The 18,601-nt window shown below is 42.4% G+C and overlaps 1 protein-coding gene across 1 annotated transcript; it reads right to left on the reverse strand.

Annotated features, from left to right (window-relative positions):
- Positions 1–1,340: 1,340 nt before the first annotated feature.
- LOC139461222 (uncharacterized) lies at positions 1,341–18,344 on the reverse strand. Its single transcript, XM_071242841.1, has 14 exons — positions 18,251–18,344; positions 17,393–17,591; positions 16,644–16,706; positions 15,301–15,363; positions 13,911–13,954; positions 12,311–12,407; positions 11,190–11,298; positions 10,079–10,189; positions 9,178–9,273; positions 7,394–7,517; positions 5,766–5,904; positions 3,805–3,840; positions 3,033–3,075; positions 1,341–1,639 (listed from the first exon to the last, which is right to left on the reverse strand). The coding sequence occupies exons 1-14, from the start codon at positions 18,287–18,289 to the stop codon at positions 1,591–1,593; spliced, it is 1,212 nt and encodes a 403-aa protein (XP_071098942.1). The 5' UTR covers positions 18,290–18,344; the 3' UTR covers positions 1,341–1,590.
- Positions 18,345–18,601: the final 257 nt, after the last annotated feature.

Genomic DNA, 18,601 nt, shown 5'->3' on the forward strand with positions numbered 1-18,601 from the left:
TAGGGATAGTCTCTCCCATTTCAAATGTTTATCCTATTAAGCGAGACAAAATCAGAAGTATAGTTGTTCGGAATACCCCATGTGATCTTTAAGAGGTTGCATGATTAGAAAACACATTTAGACTTCTGGGGGGGGGGTCAGGGGCCACAGGGGCCCAGTCGTCTAAGGCGCAGCAATTTGCTGTGCAGAGTTGCGTTTGGGCACGTCAGCAACCTATGAATCCTGGTTCGCCCCGATTATGTGGTAAACGTCTGAGACCTGCATCACTTCGGGCTTTCCTCCTACATTAAGCTGAAATGCCACGATATAACTGGAATACTGTTGGAAGCACATTAAACCCAACACACTCACTTTCTGGTAAGTGACGCTCTGCTTGGTCGGATAAAAGGTTGTCCTGTGACCCGTAATGGGACGTCCTCTTTGTTGAGCAGTAGTGAGTGATTTTAATGTGATGATCGTGGCTCAGATTACATGACTCCACTAATTTAATGAAAGCCAATTTACTTACAAGAACACAATATCTGTCCTTCTTACTTCAGAATATACATTTCTGTATTTGAAACTTGGAATATTGGTATATAAATTCAATGATTTGACTGAGATGGTTAACAAGAACCACAACTGCTGAGAGGTACGAAGAGGGACTAGATCCTTCTTATGTGGAAACAGTATCATTGAAGCCTAACACCTGCTGCCCTACTTCTATGTTGGTTGGAGACTCTACCATCAGATAGTACAGTTTATGTTCTTTTTCATTTAACGAAAAAACAAAGATATGTTGTAACAAATCCATAACAAATAAAAATGAAATTTGGTCCCTTCAATAAATTAATGGCCATCATAGATGCCTGTCATGTAGCTGGAATATTGCTGATTGCAGCGTTAAACAACAAACAAACAAACAAACAAACTTGCCCAGATCAGGGTAATTTTGATCACAATGACGTACAAAACTATCAACATCCCTTTCATGAACATTGTCATATGGAAACAGGATTGAATGATTATTTAATGCACCATCAAATGTCCCATGAACACTTTAATTGCACTTTAACGATCTCTAATGACTTATTATCTCCAGACATGATTGATAATTAATAAAAAAAGAGGTACCTTTTAGGTAATATTTGGAGGAAATATGTTTTATAAAATACATCGATTTATACTGTCATATCACAGCATCTTTCTCATGTCACACACACAGCACTTCAAAGTATTCCCCCAGTGTGCTTATATTCAAGGTCCTCACCAAGTTAACACATAACTAGGGTTCTATGTCCTCCATTCAAACAAGCTATGCAGGACTGGAGGTCTGCTGGATGCAGCTCACGGAACACTCACTCACTCACTCACTCACTCACCCTGCACTACAAGCAGACATTCACTAATCTCAGCACACTTTCCATCACAAAGAGATCCCATTCTTAAACCATTCCTCAAATGCAAGTCACAGTCTGATTCTACCACATGCACTGGGGACTGGGAGCACACAGGTAAGCTATAGACTGCACACAGTGGGGCTTAGGTGATGCACTACCAAGAGGGATGACTACCATGGGCAGTCCAGGATGTGGATACGGAACTCCTCCATCATGTGAGGAGCTGACATTTCTTCTTCTTTGGGCAGTAGCAGCAAGCCCTGCAACAGACAACACAGAGATGACTCACAGCCTACAGGGGGGTGAGGTGAAATAGGGTGAACGTCACATTCAATATTACTGCACTTATATAGCGACGTGCATGCACAGGTGGGTTTGTGTGTGGGTGTGGCTGCTTGTACTCGTCCCGACTTATGCCGGTTTTATAGTGCTAACCCACTGAGATACCATGCCACAGTTTAACATGAATATCCAACTCAGACACAGCATACTGACTCCGAGCCGACCAGAGCATGTTTTGTCCCTGTAATGTCGAGGGCCAGGCAAAGAACAACAAGTACCATCCTTTAATGTCTTTAGGTATGATGCAGCCGGGAATCGGCCATCTGCCTTCTGTTCTCTGGGCAGGCTCTCTGTTCACTAGACTACAGAACATGCCTTATTCACAGCATAGACTGGGAATGATGTGTAAATGAACAGTGATGTGGAATTGAAACCTAGTGGACATGATTCCTCCGAGGAACGAAATACGGACATTTCGACAGTCCTGCTGCCTTCATCAGAACCATGTTTCACTGTATATGACAAAACAAACTATTAGTCTTTAATTCATCCATTAATTTTTATCCACAATACCTTTGTTGACCGTGAAGATTCCGAGGTAGAATAGGTCTTCAGCAACCCATACTTGCCGTAAAAGGCGACTATGTTTGTCGTAAAAGGCGACTAACGGGATCGGGTGGTCAGGCTCACTGACTTGGTTGATACATGTCATCGATCCCAATTGCGTGGATCGATGCTCATGCTGTCAATTACTGGATTGTCTGGTCCAGACTTGATTGTTTTACAGACCGCTGTCATATAACTAGAATATTGCTGAGTGCGGCGTTAAACAACAAACCAAACCAACCAACCTTTGTTTACCTCGAAAACATGAGTGAGTTTACATTCAGAAATTTTAACGATAATAATAATGAGATGTACCTTCCTCAGTCCCTCACAACTTCTACAGACACGGGGACATGATGGACAGGATAGGCCCAGTTCACTATGTTCAATTCTACAAGAACTAATATCAATGCATTATATTTTCTGAAGTAGATAGTTCTACACATTGAAACTGTATCCACAATTTGAAGACAGACCACAAAGAAACGTAAATCTAGGACTAACTGGTTGCCTGACTGTGGATAAATCAGCTTAACTTCAAAAACTCTTTCAACATGAAAGGTAGACCCCATGGCTCTGTATCAAGGAGCAAATCAAGGATAATCCACAGAAAGATGCAAAATACAACAGTTTGGAAAGGAAGGGAACACAAAATAACTTTCACAAATATCGTGTAGTAATTAAGCAGCCAACTATAGCCAGGTAAGAAGTAGAAATGTGCACTGATCCTTGTTGCTGTTGTGTCTGGGAGGGATGGTGACTTACCAGGTCGGTTTGTGGTTGAGTACATGTGCACTGACTTCATGTCCTGCAAGGAGAGGCAGTGAATTAGTAAACAATGACAACAATACCTTACACTTTTTACCATAGTCTAACATCTAGTCGAGGAAATGAACATATTTTACAGAAACCTGATACTGCAGTAATCTAGACTTGCCATATATTATAGACTTGCATGGGCTGTATTCGATATATTTGTTTCAGGGACTATATGACATAAGACGAGTTGTATGGATGAACAACTTCTTTATTACAATTAGTGCGACGTTTTGGTGTAGATCCTAACACCTTTATCAAGCAAAAAAATAAAGGTGTTAGGATCTACACCGAAACGTCGCACTAATTGTAATAAAGAAGTTGTTCATCCATAGAACTCGTCTTACTTCATCACTCCAACTTCTAAATGCCACTGAAAGAAGACTATATGACAGACTACACGCTTATAAGATAAATTTCATGTTCGCCAAACATGTTGTGTTTATTAATCATCAGAGAGTGAATCTGCAAGACTTGAAGGAAGACATTAATTGTCTTTCCCAATACTAATGGAGATTGGGGCAGCCAGGTAGCCTAGTGACTAATGCGTTCGCTTGTTATGCCGAAGACCCGGATTCGATTCCGATGGGTACAATGTGTGAAGTCAATTTCTGATGTCCACCGCTGTGATATTGCTGGAATATTGCTAAAAGCAGCGTAAAACCATAATCACTCACTCACTCACTCACTAACTAATGGAAAATACTGCCACTAAACTTACCTTGATGACAAATCTGAACACATGACTTGCAGATCCCTGTAAGATACAAACAGCCTGATTAGTGACATCACACAGATAAAAGATGTTATCACACATCATACAAATGGCTCCTCATCACTGGACACAGAGCATGACACCCGAGGAGCTTAAAGCAGCTCAATGAGTTGTGTCCCTTAGCTGTGCCAGGAGCTGCTGGTCTGTCAGCACCATACCTATACTAGTGGGATTAGCCACAGTGACAATGTCCATAACATGCATCAGTTTGGGCTTTAATCCCACCTGTTGTACAGAGAACCGATGGTCAGCACCCTACAAGGGCTCATACAGCCACCATCACAACTAATACAGTTAATAATGGAACCTGTAGGTGAGTGAGTGAGTTGGGTTTAACGCCGCTTTTTTAACATTATTCCAGTTATATCGCGGCGTGTCAGGTTAATGTGGGAGGAAAGCCCGAAGTGATGCAGGTCTAAGACGTTTACCACTTTGGTGAAACCCACAAGCACGGGTATGGGGCTGACAAACCTAGAAACATAATCGGGGTGAACCGGGATTCGAACCCACAATCATAGATTTCTGGCGTGTCCAGGGGATGCAACTCTGCACAGAGAATCGTGGCGCAGCGCCTTAGACAACTGGGCCACCCGTGCCCCCATGGAACCCGTGAAGATCCGGGGTAGAATTGGTCTTCATCAACCCATGCTTGCCATAAGAGGCACTACGCTTGTCGTAAGAGACGACTAACGGGATCAGGTGGTCAGGCTCGCTGACTTGGTTGATGCATGTCATCATATCCCAATTGCATGGATCGATTCCCATAATGTCAATCACTGGATTGTCTGGTCCAGACTTGATTATTTACAGACAGCTGTCATGTAGCTAGAATATTGCTGAGTGCGGTGTTAAACAACACACAAACTAACAAACATTTAATAATGGCCACTATGCAATATTTCTAGGGTGTGGTCGTCTAGTGGGTAAAGTGGTGGCTCCTTATGGCCTGGGTTTTATTCCCCACATGGGCACATTGCTTGAAGCCCATTTCTGGTGTCCCCTGCGATGATATTGCTTGAATATTGTCAACAGCGATGTTGTGCTATACTGACTTGGTTGATGATGTAATCAATGAGGTGAGGTGAGGTGAGGTGAAATTGGGTTTAACGTCGCGTCCAAGATTATTGCACTTATATAGCGACGTGCATGTATGTGTATGTGTTTGTGTGGCTGCTTGTACTAGTCCGGACTGATGCTGATTTATAGTGCTAGCTCGCTGAGATACCATGCCGCAGTTTAACATGGATACCCCACTCAGACACAGTATACTGACTCCGAGCTGACCAGTCCTTGTTTTAGCCCCTTAATGCCTAGTGCCAGACAGGGTAACAACAAGTACCATCTTTTTTTGTCTTTTGGTATGACGCAGCAGGGGATTGAACCCCGAACCTTCCGCTGTCCGGGCGGACGCTCTACCACTAGACCACAGAGGGCAGACGCTCTTCCACTAGACCACGGAGGGCAGACGCTCTACCACTAGACCATGGAGGGCAGACGCTCTACCACTAGACCACGGAGGGCAGACGCTCTACCACTAGACCACGGAGGGCAGACGCTCTACCACTAGACCACGGAGGGCAGACGCTCTACCACTAGACCACGGAGGGCAGACGCTCTACCACTAGACCATGTAGGGCAGACGCTCTACCACTAGACCACGGAGGGCAGACGCTCTACCACTAGACCACGGAGGGCAGACGCTCTACCACTAGACCACGGAGGGCAGACGCTCTACCACTAGACCATGTAGGGCAGACGCTCTACCACTAGACCACGGAGGGCAGACGCTCTACCACTAGAACACGGAGGGCAGACGCTCTACCACTAGACCACGGAGGGCAGACGCTCTACCACTAGACCAAGGAGGGGGTCTATGTAATCAATGATGTGGTTTGCAGGACACTTACAGTTGAAGCCACAGTTTTTACAAGAGAAGTAGTCGACCGGGTGGGGCCCCTGTTCCTTGTACTTCTGGACGAAGCAGATCTTGGGCAGGTCACTCTCACACTTGAAGCAGCCCTTTACCACGATCTGGCTGCCGGGTTTCTGGAGTTAAAGTCAAACCTTGTTCACTCAAAACATTAAACTGTGGACAGTCAGTGTGTCTCAGATACAGCTCAACTACAACTCAATATATCTTTCATGGTCCCAAGGTTTTTAAATAACAAATTCGCACTGACGTAATACCCATAACATGTTCCATATGCCATATTTCAACCCTTGGAAAGAATAAATACCTACACCAGAGAAGTGAGCTTGTAATAAAGAAGTTGTTCATTCATTCATTCATTCATTCATTCATTCATTCATTCATTCATTCATTCATTCATTCATTCATTCATTCCATTCCATTCCATTCCATCCATCCATTCATTCATTCATTCATTCATTCATTTCTTATATGAGATATCAACATTTTGTACAGCCTTTTTAAAGATGTCAATAAAGTGTACATGCTTTAAAAATATTTTCCCGTATTGTAATAATGATGACTCCCTGAATACAATCCCACCTCGGCAATGTCGGACAAGCCCATTTTATGCACAGGTGTGTATTTCCTGCACATTCTCACAATCCTCACGTCAATTACCTGTACCTCTCCTCCCAATACTGATGTCATATCCCTCCCTCTTTTGGATGCGATTGTTCGGCGATCGCGTTTATCTGCGTTTCCCAGCTACATATATGGAAAACAACACGCTGGACACTTCCCTCTCAAAAATAACGTTGTCTGATTTATGACATCATCAAGTTGCGAGCACATGTTCAAATCTCCAGAAATTACATCATGATAGAACAATGTTTGATCGTGAAAAAAAACATGCTTCGTTCTTCATTGTTTTTTGCAATTTATTGCATAGCTATCATCATGATCATAAATTCACGGATAGTGATTTATACATGGAATTTATGTATAACATTTTATAATGTATAAGAGGGTCTGTATTCGTAGCAGGAGATATAATAAAAATAAAGAGATGTCCGATTGGGAATAGTTTGACTGTAACCCTGGACAAATTGTATTTAGATACATGTATAAAACAATCTGGTCATGCATATACTGAAGTAGACTGAAGTTTTATCGTTTTTCAAACATATAAAAGTCAGAAGGAATGGGGCATAGTCACAAAGAAATCCGAAGATTAGTGTAACCATATAGTTCTTGTTCATTTTTGTCATTAAACAATATATTACATGACTAAACATGGTACCCGAGTTACCCGTCCCAGGCCTAACAAGCACACAAACTCTGACTGCCACCATGATCATAACACCAGATGCACAGTACAGCAGTGGGCATGAAAAGGGAAGTAACTGTGCAGTGTATTGGATCCTCTCATTTTCAGTACATGTATTGCAGCATTGCATTACCAAGGTCATGTGTTCAAGACACAGAATATTTACAGATTTTATTTTTTTTAAATGGAAATAAAAATGAAACATGCATCTGACTTAATGATGAAGCGGTGGTGCCTGAGAATCAAGACTACTTGTTTTTTAGCCTATGCCATGTAGGGGAAGGGCTGAAGCTCACCATGCTGTACTGCAGAACCGGTCGGCAGTGCCAGGTCAGCAGGTGGATGTCTGGGAAGGACTCGATACAGTCAGGGTCGGCAAGGACCTTCTGAAGGTCACAGCTGTTGTCACCGGACAAGGGGCTGAAACAGACGATATAGGTTGCTGAATACAGGCGATATAGGTTGCTGAAACAGGCGATATAGGTTGCTGAATACTGGCGATATAGGTTGCTGAATACAGGCGATATAGGTTGCTGAATGCAGGCGATATAGGTTGCTGAATGCAGGCGATATAGGTTGCTGAAACAGGCGAAATAGGTTGCTGAATGCAGGCACTCTTCATCATGATTTATCTTGCTTACAATATGAAAACTGTCCTGCAGAAGATTCTCTCATCGTAGTTTGTCCTAAGTGTTTGGTACAGACATAACTTAATTGTGGCAGATTGAGATGTGTGTATAATCAGGATAATCATGTGTCCTTCATACTAATGTTGGAGATTATTCAAGTGTTTCTGGCAAAGCTGATTTATCTCGGTAATATCTTCCTATTATTCAAGGCACACAGCGATTTATTTAAGATTCCAAACAAGGCACATTGGGAGACAAATTGTGATATTGTTCAAAATTTGATATTTTAATGTTCTTATTTTTGTAAATTCTGATGTATTGGGAACTTGTAAATCAAACTGGGAATTTATACTGCAGACTTGGGACCAAATGTTAGCCTCTGAACAGGTCTAGATAAATTCCTGGGCACATATAGAGCCAGGATTATTCTGTTGACTCTAGAAACTAAACCTAACAAATACAACACTTGTACCATCATGAAACAGTATGTTTCAAATAATTTTCATACCGTAAAATTTTCAAATACAAGTATTGCCTTATGTTCATATATATCACACTATTTAGCCCACCAGGGTCGCCCCAGATATTCATGTACCTACCCCACCCCCACATCCCGATCTGATTAGAGGGACACCCCATACCCCATACACCCACCCCACCAGATATAGCCCATACCCACACCCCTATCTGATGAGAGGTTCCCCCATACTCCATACACTCGCCCCACAAGGTATACTCTTGCCTCACACCCCCATCTGATGAGAGGGTCCCCCCATACTCCCCCCATCTGATGGGAGGGTCCCCCCACACTCCACACACTCACCCCACCAGGTATACTCTTCCCTCACACCCCCATCTGATGGGAGGGTCCCCCCACACTCCACCATCTGATGAAAGGGTCCCCCCACACTCCACCATCTGATGAGAGGGTCCCCCCACACACCCCCATCTAATGGGAGGGTCCCCCCACACTCCACCATCTGATAAAAGGGTCCCCCCACACTCCACCATCTGATGAGAGGGTCCCCCCACACACCCCCATCTAATGGGAGGGTCCCCCCACACTCCACCATCTGATGAGAGGGTCCCCCCACACTCCACCATCTGATGAGAGGGTCCCCCCACACTCCACCATCTGATGAGAGGGTCACCCCACACTCCACCATCTGATGAGAGGGTCCCCCCCACCCCACACTCACCCCACCAGGTATACCCCAATCCCACACCCCATCTGATGACAGTCACCCCACACACTCACCCCACCAGGTATACTCTTCCCTCACACCCCCATCTGATGAGAGGGTCCCCCACACTCACCCCACCAGGTATACCCCAATCCCACACCCCATCTGATGACAGTCACCCCACACACTCACCCCACCAGGTATACTCTTCCCTCACACCCCCATCTGATGAGAGGGTCCCCCACACCCCACACCCCACACACTCACCCCACCAGGTATACTCTTCCCTCACACCCCCATCTGATGAGAGGGTCCCCTCGGAGGTTCAGTGTCTTCTCTATGACAGTCTGTATGTGGGTGATGCTGGAACAGTTTACAGAAGCATCAACATAAGTATGTACCAGAATGTCAATCAAATTTCAGTGTTATCATGTCATACAGTAATAATTGCCCCAAATGTGTTTGTAATGTTTTACAAAAGCCTAATGATGCCACTTTGGAAGCATAGATATATTTTTAAAAATAGAAAATTCTTGTTATTTCGTTTATTTGTTTGTATTCTCAAAATTTCTAGTTTTAGGTTCGTTGCTATGATCATTTTCTCATAATTTCAATTATTTTCTCGTTGTTTAAAAAAAACCGAAATTTCATTTTTTTTCTCATTACTTCGATTATTTTCTCATTATTCCAAGTTTATTTTAAAAACTTGAAATTTGTACTTCAATTATGTACTCGTGATTTCATTTATTTTCATGCTGCTTTGAGTAAGAAAGTAAGAAGCAAAAAAAGGTAATTTCGAGAAAGTAATTCAAATAGCAAGAAAAAAATTGAAAATTTTTATTTTTGAAATTAACATGAAACAACAACAAAAAATCGAAATTATGAGAAAATAATCAAAGTAACGAGAGAAAAAATCAAAGTAAAGAGAAATTTTGATCAAAAAAAGCAAATAAACGTTACCTAAGTGGCACCATTAGGCTTTCGTAGGATAAAATATTTTGCCCTCAAATTTGTAAATTAAAACAAATAAAAACTAAATAAAAAATGCCACTGATCTATAATATCGGTATTTGGAACATTTTGATTGTAATGTTTCAACAACATCTTGATCAACCTGGCAAAGAATCATACTCATTGTAGATTGTTCAATGTGTGAGAAGTGACTCACTCGTCAGAAGCCTTGATGGTAACGTCTGGAATGTGCAGGTTCTTGTCTATGACGTACACAGAAACCTTCACCGGAAGTATCTCCAACATGGGGATGTGGTTGGTCAGATATCTGAAGAAAACATTGATTGATTGATTGATTGATTGATTGATTGATTGATTGAGAGTGAGCGAGCGAGCGAGCGAGCGAGCATGGTTTTATGCCGCTTTTAGCAATATTCCAGCAATATCACAGCAAGGGACACCAGAAATGGGCTTCACACAATGTACCCATGTCGGGAATCGAACCCGGGTCTTCAGCATGACGAGCGAACGCTTTCACCACTAGGCTACCCGACTGCCCCTAGAAAACATAGAGCTAGTGTCAGAACAACAGACTGCTGCCTTCTTCCCACTACCTGGGCTGTGTCACACTGTGTGGAAAGTACACACATAACGATCACATCACTACATGGCCCTGCTTTCATCTTACAGTCAGACAGGGGTAGCCTTGTGGTCAAAGCACTCACCCACCACACTGGAGGCCTGGGTTTGATTCCCAACATGGGGGGCAATGTTGAAGTTCATTTTCCTTGTCCCCTGCAGGGAGATTAATGGTATATGGTTGGAATTAGTGTAAAGCCATACTCACTTTTACTTTCAATTATTATGCTGCTTTATGATAAAGTTTCCATCTTTGAGATATATATGTAATAGTTTCTTGTATTTTTAACAAATGGTGATGGTTATGACATCAGGTAACTTAGGCTTAACTAAAAATCTTCTGTAATGATGGATAGCGTTATCGATGTGGTAAGTCTGATAAACTTGGCATCACGATTATGTTGCTTTGTTTAACTTTAAGTAGGTTTCAAAAGATCACATCTACAAAACAGTAATATGAGGTTTGACTCAAGTTATCCAAAGTCTGAATGACGTCAACTTGAATCTACACCGGTGGATCCAGAAGGAGGGGCAAGGGAGAGAACCATGTGTTCTTCTTCACTGTGTTACTGGGTTACCTCCCTTTTCACACTCCTGGATACACCTCAACATGCAGATAAAGCAGGAATTGGTGGAAACCTATAAATAGATAAAATGCACTCTGATGACTATCTGGCTGGGAGTCTGACCTGTCGTAGGCGTCTGCCACTTGGTCCATGCATCGCTCTAGCTGATCTGTGAGCGCATCCTTCTGTGACGTCAGCCGCGACTCCATCTCCGCGGTCTGGAGCTGCACCTCTACAATTGACACACATCTTATTGAATGAATGTTCTCAGCACTGTTGCCAGAAATACTTCTGTTTCTATTTCGGTGGAAATGAACAAACCAGTGACTGCCAGCATGACCAACGATCGACGTCATCTGGGCACAAATCAGCCGAGTCACTGAGCCTGACCACCCAATCCTCTTTAAATGACATACTACTGACCTATTCTAGAACTACTATGGTGTTATACAGCTTAGAGGAGGCATTCTTGTGAACATTCTTGTGAACTATCAAGTGATGTCAATTGTCAGTGCTGATAGAGTACACTTAAAAAGAGCATGCTTTGAAAGAATCACGTTTTGTATTTACTATTTTAATAGGTTTCTGGTGTGCCAAAGGTACGCAACTCTGCACAGCTAATTACAGCGCCTTAGACGACTGGGCCACCCGTGTCCCCAGCTCAATGAGGAAAGCACAGTATGATGCATGTATCATTGGCTGACAGTATGAGCAACGCGTAGGCATCCAGGTACGAAGATACACATCAGCCCCATCCAATCATCTTATTTGTTTGTTTGTTTGTTGTTTAACACCGCTCTCAGCAATATTCCACCTATATGGCGGCGGTCTGTAAATAATTGAGTCTGGACCAGACAATCCACGGACTGACATCATGAGCATCGATCCATGCAATTGGGATACGATGACATGCATCAACCAAGTCAGCGAGCCTGACCACCCGATCCTATTAGTCGCCTCTTACGACAAGCATAGTCGCCTTTTACGGCAAGCATGGGTTGCTGAGGACCTGATCTGACCCGGATCTTCACCGGTCAAATATAAATGTTTTCAAATTGCAGATGTTATTGACATTTCCATATATTGAAATTTTAAAATTTTATAACACTTCATCATGATAATGTTAGTTTCCTCAATACTGTCAAGAACACACTGCCAAGCATTCATACAGCAATCATTATAATGATGTTAGTCTCCACTCCTGCCATGGGCTACAGACTTCCAGTCAGTTAGATATGCCCCACCTGTAGGCGAGAGTCCATCGAACATCAGCGTCTGCAGCGCCCTCTCTGTGTCCCTCTCCAACATCTGCATGCGTTGTGTGAACTCCAGGCGTAGACTCTGCAACATGAGTAAGTGAGTGAGTGAGTTGCGCTTAATGCCGGTTTTAACATTATTCCAGTTATATCGGTGTGTCAGCTTAATGTGGGAGGAAAGCCCGAAGTGATGCAGGTCTCATCTGCAACATGAGGCCAGGTCAGTTCACACAGGTCAGACAGGAGATGTCTGTGCAAGACAGCAAGACATGGCCATGTTGAAAGACTTGTAGACACATCGTTCACACTTAAAGTGTTCGCTCATCCCGGCGAAGTCCCGGGTTCAATTCCCCACACGGGTACAATGTCTGAAGCCAATTCCTGGTGTCCCCCGTGATATTGCTGGAATACTGCTAAGCTGGGTAAAACCATACTGGCTTGCTTGCTTTAATGGCCAGGGGGCTAACAGGCATACATGCGGGGTGTCCATTACTTGCCCATGGGGGTCCTAGGTGGTGACTTGTGGCACACTTCACTTGATTTCCAGGAATTCTACTCATGTAATATCACTGCACATGCTCAGAAGCCTTAAGATTATTATCATGTTTTTTAGAGAGTGAAGAAAATCCAGTGACACCTAGAACAACTCCTTACCAAACAATAAATGTCACTCAAACATCATTATACAAATGTACATGCAATCTACAATGTTGATGAATTTAGTGAATCAAACAGCCATACCTTTTCTGCATCCCATAGGCCTCGCAATGTATTCTGTGTGTGTCCATTATGAGTTATAAGATGCACTATTTTGCATCCAGTAAGTCCCTGTACACATATATCCTAGAGCCCCACCCAATTCATACACTGGTACATAAGTTGACCTATTGAGCTCCTGTTACAAGACTTATAAACCTACTGCTACTACTGCCTAATGTATTGTAGGTGTCTTTCTATCTTATAAATATCTCTTGGGAGGTTTTACTTTTTCCTAGTAAGACCTCATCCTGGGTAGGAGGTTTTACTGTTTCCTAGTAAGACCTGATGATTTGATTAGCAGATGGAATTTGGACTTAGTGTTCCAAAAGTCCAGTTCTAAAACCAAAGACAAGAAATGAAAACATGCAACCTCACATATCCCATTGACTTTTGTAACAAATTGTTTTCCGACTGAGCCACTGGGGCAGGGAATGAGTGAATGTTCAATTTTAGATGTCATGACTTAGCTTTGTCTATGCTGCACGTTTCTTCTCTCACACGCTTTGATCACATTCCTTTCATACCGTGACACACTGTATTGTTTCACAATATAACATATCTCGATGTTTTCTTATTTTTTCTGTTTATTCTTGCATTTAGACGGTTCATAAGTGACATGAAGCACTGCTCCTCGGTTACGAGGAAGTAAGACCTCGGCAATCAGATATCAACAATGTAAGACCTTGGAGCGATACCCAATCGCTGAGGTCTTACTTCCTTGACCGTTACCGGGGAGCTGTGCTTTATCCTTCACACAAAGCCCTTTCAACACACGACACAGGAGAACACACGACACAGGAGGAGACGACACCTGACCTGAGTTTCTCACCTGGAAGTACTTTTCATGTGATGTCAGACTCTGTCGTAAATGCTCTGCAAGGAAACAACCCCAGTATCAGGAGTGTAGTGACAATGGCATGCAACGTTCTGTAGATTCAACACCTTGTTCCTTAAGTGCCACAGTAATGTGTGTGTACTTAAGGATAAAAAAAATAATAGTTTTGGTTCTGAGGCACCGCCCGCATCATCACAAAGTCCGCTGCATGTTTCGTTATTATTTCCATTTTCGAAAAACAAATATCTCGAACATACAACCCTGGCAGTGAAATATTACAATACTAAAGAACAACATGATTTTGCCAAAATTATTGTAGACAAAATTTGGTTACATACTAGCTTGAACAACCACCACCCCGCCCCCACAAAAAAACTCCGCCCACCCGAACAATATTTTCAAAAGCCATTGCCTGGGAGACTTTTAAGTTTTTAAGCCTCATGTCAGTCAGTTAAGAAGACAGTCACAACATTCAAAGGTTCTTAACAAATGAGTCCCAGCAAATAAACTGCTTCATGTTGAGTTTTACACACCTTGTTTCTTGTGTACCATCAGTAGTCATAATGTGCATCATTCTATAGCTTGAGAAATGTACTCAGACTCATAACATGCTTTGTCAGCAGTTTATGTGGTGCAACAATCCAGCTTAATGGTCACATGATTGTCACAGTGTGTCAAACATGTCAGCAATGTCATGTGGTCTGTACAGCACATTTCAGACAGGGCATCACCATCTGCTATGTACGCCTAACACTCGGGCATGATGAATCACCTAACATTCACGTTCATTGCCATAATCTGTGTCAATACAAAACCATACAAGTAAATTTAAGCGTGACACGTTAAAGAAATTGAAAATTAATGTTTTTTTATTACTTTCTGCCAGGAGACATCTATTTATGAACTTAAATCTACTAAATATCTGTTTGGTTGGGTTCAATGCATTCCCTTTGATGAGTGAGTGAGTGAGTGAGTTGTGTTTAACGCCGCTTTTAACAGTATTCCAGTTATATCATGGTGTGTCATCTTAATGTGGGAGGAAAGCCCGAAGTGATGCAGGTCTCAGACATTTACCACTTCGGTGAAACCCACAAGCACGGGTATGGTGCTGACAAACCTAGAACCATAATCGGGGCGAACTGGGATTCGAACCCACAATCATAAGTTTCTGGCGTACCCAAGGGACGCAACTCAGCACAGCGAATCGCGGCGCCTTAGACGACTGGGCCACCCGTGCCCCCTCCTTTGATGCAGCAACATGCTCCCAGCAAGACAAGCTTGGCATGTTGTGTATCGTGTATCGCATCACAACCTTATTATGGAGATATGTATCACATCGTCACAAAGTTTCTTGTTAGAGCTCTACTTATACACCCTGACTTACTCTTCAACACTTCTTCTACTGGTGAGAACTTGCGATCACTGAAGTCGTTGGAGGACTTGGTAGCTATTAAAATAAAAAAAGCAGGTTTCAAAGGAGAGAAATACATGCAATATAATGTACCTAAGTACAATGTACCTAGCTCTCCTTCCCACCATTACTAACGGAGTCTGTCATACTAACTAGCCTGCTTGGTATCTTGATACCCGTGAAGATCTGGGGTAGAATAGGTCTTCAGCAACCCATACTTGCCATAAAAGGCGACTATACTTGTCGTAAAAGGCGACTAACGGGATCGGGTGGTCAAGTTCGCTGACTTGGTTGATGCATGTCATCGTATCCCAATTGCGTGGATCGATGCTCATGATGTCAATCACTGGATTGTCTGGTCCAGACTCCATTATTTACAGACTGCCTTCAGATAGCTCTCATATTGCTGAGTGCAGCGTTAAACCAACAAATCTTGGTATCTGGAACTCTGTGAGGGTACTTGGGAGACATATTGTGCCTCAAGTCTAGCCAATAGTTCGAAGATTTTCCCTGGATTAGATTTAGTAAGTAAAACATTTCACAATGCACACAAGTAACAACCCAATCCTAAAAGGGTCATGTATTCTAAGGTGAGGGGGAAAGCAAGGCGGTGATGAGACTTTGGGAGCACATTGACACAGAGACTGTAACTTGTGTAGAGTTGTCCCCCCTTGTTGTGAAGGCAAAGGAAGCTGTGGGTGGGGGTCAATCTCAAAACAAAACATTTCTCAGGCAAACAACAGACTTTGCTTCTCAGAGGATAATCACCATGACAACATAAATCTAGATGCATTACAAGGAAAGTAATTAGCGTGTAGTATAATTTTCTTTTGTTTCATGCCCGGTAAAATCCCTCTTTTGTTTGCAGAGGGTAAAATGAGTGAGAGAGAATCTTGTTTACACCAGTCAACAACTTAATGTCTGCCTTCAATTTTCAAGTCTGGACTAAACTAGTGGCTGACAGCATGGTCAAAGGTTCACCAGTCTGTAACCAGGACACATGCTACAGCCCCAATTACTCTACATGACTTCATTACAAGAATAAAGGTGCTTGCTGAACTCCTTGATGTATGTTGTCATATCCAAATTGTGTAGATTGATGCTCATGATGTCAATCCGTGGATTGTCTGGTCCAGATCGGATTATTTACAGACAGCCATCATAAAGCTGGAATATTGCTGAGTGCAGCATTAAACAACAAACAAACAATATCCCAAACTTTTGAATGCACCAGTTCACCACTAGACTGATCTGTAAAGCAAGTTTCATTTAGAAATATTCACTAATATAATAGTAATAAACTATTTCCAACATACCACTATTGATGAGATTCTCAAAGTAGTTAGCCTCTGCCTTGGTTTTTTCAGCTTCAACCTCACCTAAAATAATAATCACAAAGACAGGTTACAGATCAGCTAGAAATGTGTAGCACTAACATGAAATGCTGACATGAATATATCCTAAATTAAGAAAGTCTTAAATAACATGTAATTTCTGTTCTGAATGTACTCGTAGTCACACTACAAAACATTGAACACTTGTCAGTACAAGTCACTCAAGCATATAACTTTTATTATATTTTCCTTTGTATTTTATAATACTCTTCCTGTATATTTGATACAATATTATATTGCCTTCTGAATAGGGCTGGGATGGGTAACTCGGGTAGGGTTGGTCCTGAGCAGGTCCTGGGTATACGCACAGGACTACCCGGACCCATGGTCATAATGGTTAGTCATGTGACATATGGTTTAATGACAAAAATAATAAAATTCGATGGTTACACTAGTACAAGTCGCTAATGTTTGCATTTCTTTCTTACTATGTGCACATTCCTTCTGACTTTTAAATGTTTATGTAAAGAAAAAGCTTCAGTCAACTTCAGTTCAGATCAGATCGTTTTATACATATCTAAACACTTTTTGTACCCAACTCAAGACCTACAGCAGGTACACGGGTAGGGTCGGAAATAGGGGGTCGGGTACCCGGGTAGTAAATTTGGACTCGTTCCAAGCCTACTTCTGAATTCCTAGTGAAACTGGTTAAATCACAAGGTAGCTCTCACCTATCAGACTGTCGAACTGATGGTCCTTGATGAGCTGGATGGAGTTGACCGAGCTGTTGCAGCACGGGCAGTTATGGTTGCGGTCAACCCACTCCTGAATACACTTCCCACAGTAGCGATGTCCGCACACCGTCGTCATGGTGTCCGTCATGTTGTTCAGGCATATTGAACACTGGAAGTACTCCTCCAGGATAGAAATCTGAGAATAAAGTATAACTACCATAAAGAGGGGGCCATGATGCCAGGAGTCCTCTCGCCGTGTTCAGGGCGGTCAGCTTTCTACTTCAGCTACTCCCTGCCTTCATCCTTGGAAACTACATTGATTAACATGCCACAGTGTAACATGGATACCCCATTCAGACAGTATTCAGGCTCCAAGCAGCCAGTCCTTGTTTAATCCCTTATGTTGAGTGCCAGGCAGGGAAACAACAAGTGTCATCTTTTGAGGTTGGTATGACGCAGCTAGGGATCAAACCACTGACCTCCCGCTGTCCAGGCAGATGATCTATCCACTGAGGTGTGTGTCCTACTGCTTGTGAGTAAAGGACAGTAGCCCTTATACTGGCTGTTTCTCAAAAATATTATCAATATTGACATTTTCACAGCTTTGTTTTCAACTGTTTTGAGAGGAATACATCTAAGATGTCCTACTGTGAACGATGATACTGCTGTTCAATATTTTATCCCTTCTTAATATTGTTCACTGTGGGTTTAGTAAAAGCTAGAAAGGAATTGCCTGAAATTCATGTGGAACCCACTCGAGGCCTTGTAATATCTCGTCGTATTTTCTATCATTTGTCTACCCATGGTATTCATTATTGAAGACTAGCAACTATCATGAAACAAGATTATACTTACAGGAATAACAAGAGGTAACTCTCCTGTCTTGTCAGTCATTCTGTGGGTGTTCGTGTTCTGCTATATCAACTGCTCAAACGTCGCATTTTGACACATTAGTACGAGTCTATTTTTAGAATGAAGGAACTACCGGTTAACATTAATTACCTCCCTTTGACAACTATAGGAACTGATAGAGGTTGCCATAAAATCAGTCTCTGAGATAGGATAATCATGTCAAAAACAAATTATCACCCTTCTCGTCGCATATGTAAACCACAATACTAATATTATATCTGTTGTTTTATTTGATATCTTACTTTCACATTTCTTAAGCCAATATGTTTATATGCAGCAGACTAAAAATACAAA

This window comes from Haliotis cracherodii, unplaced genomic scaffold, assembly GCF_022045235.1.
Source record: "Haliotis cracherodii isolate W230 unplaced genomic scaffold, xgHalCrac1.p SCAF_1, whole genome shotgun sequence".
Taxonomy (NCBI): Eukaryota; Metazoa; Mollusca; class Gastropoda; order Lepetellida; family Haliotidae; genus Haliotis; species Haliotis cracherodii.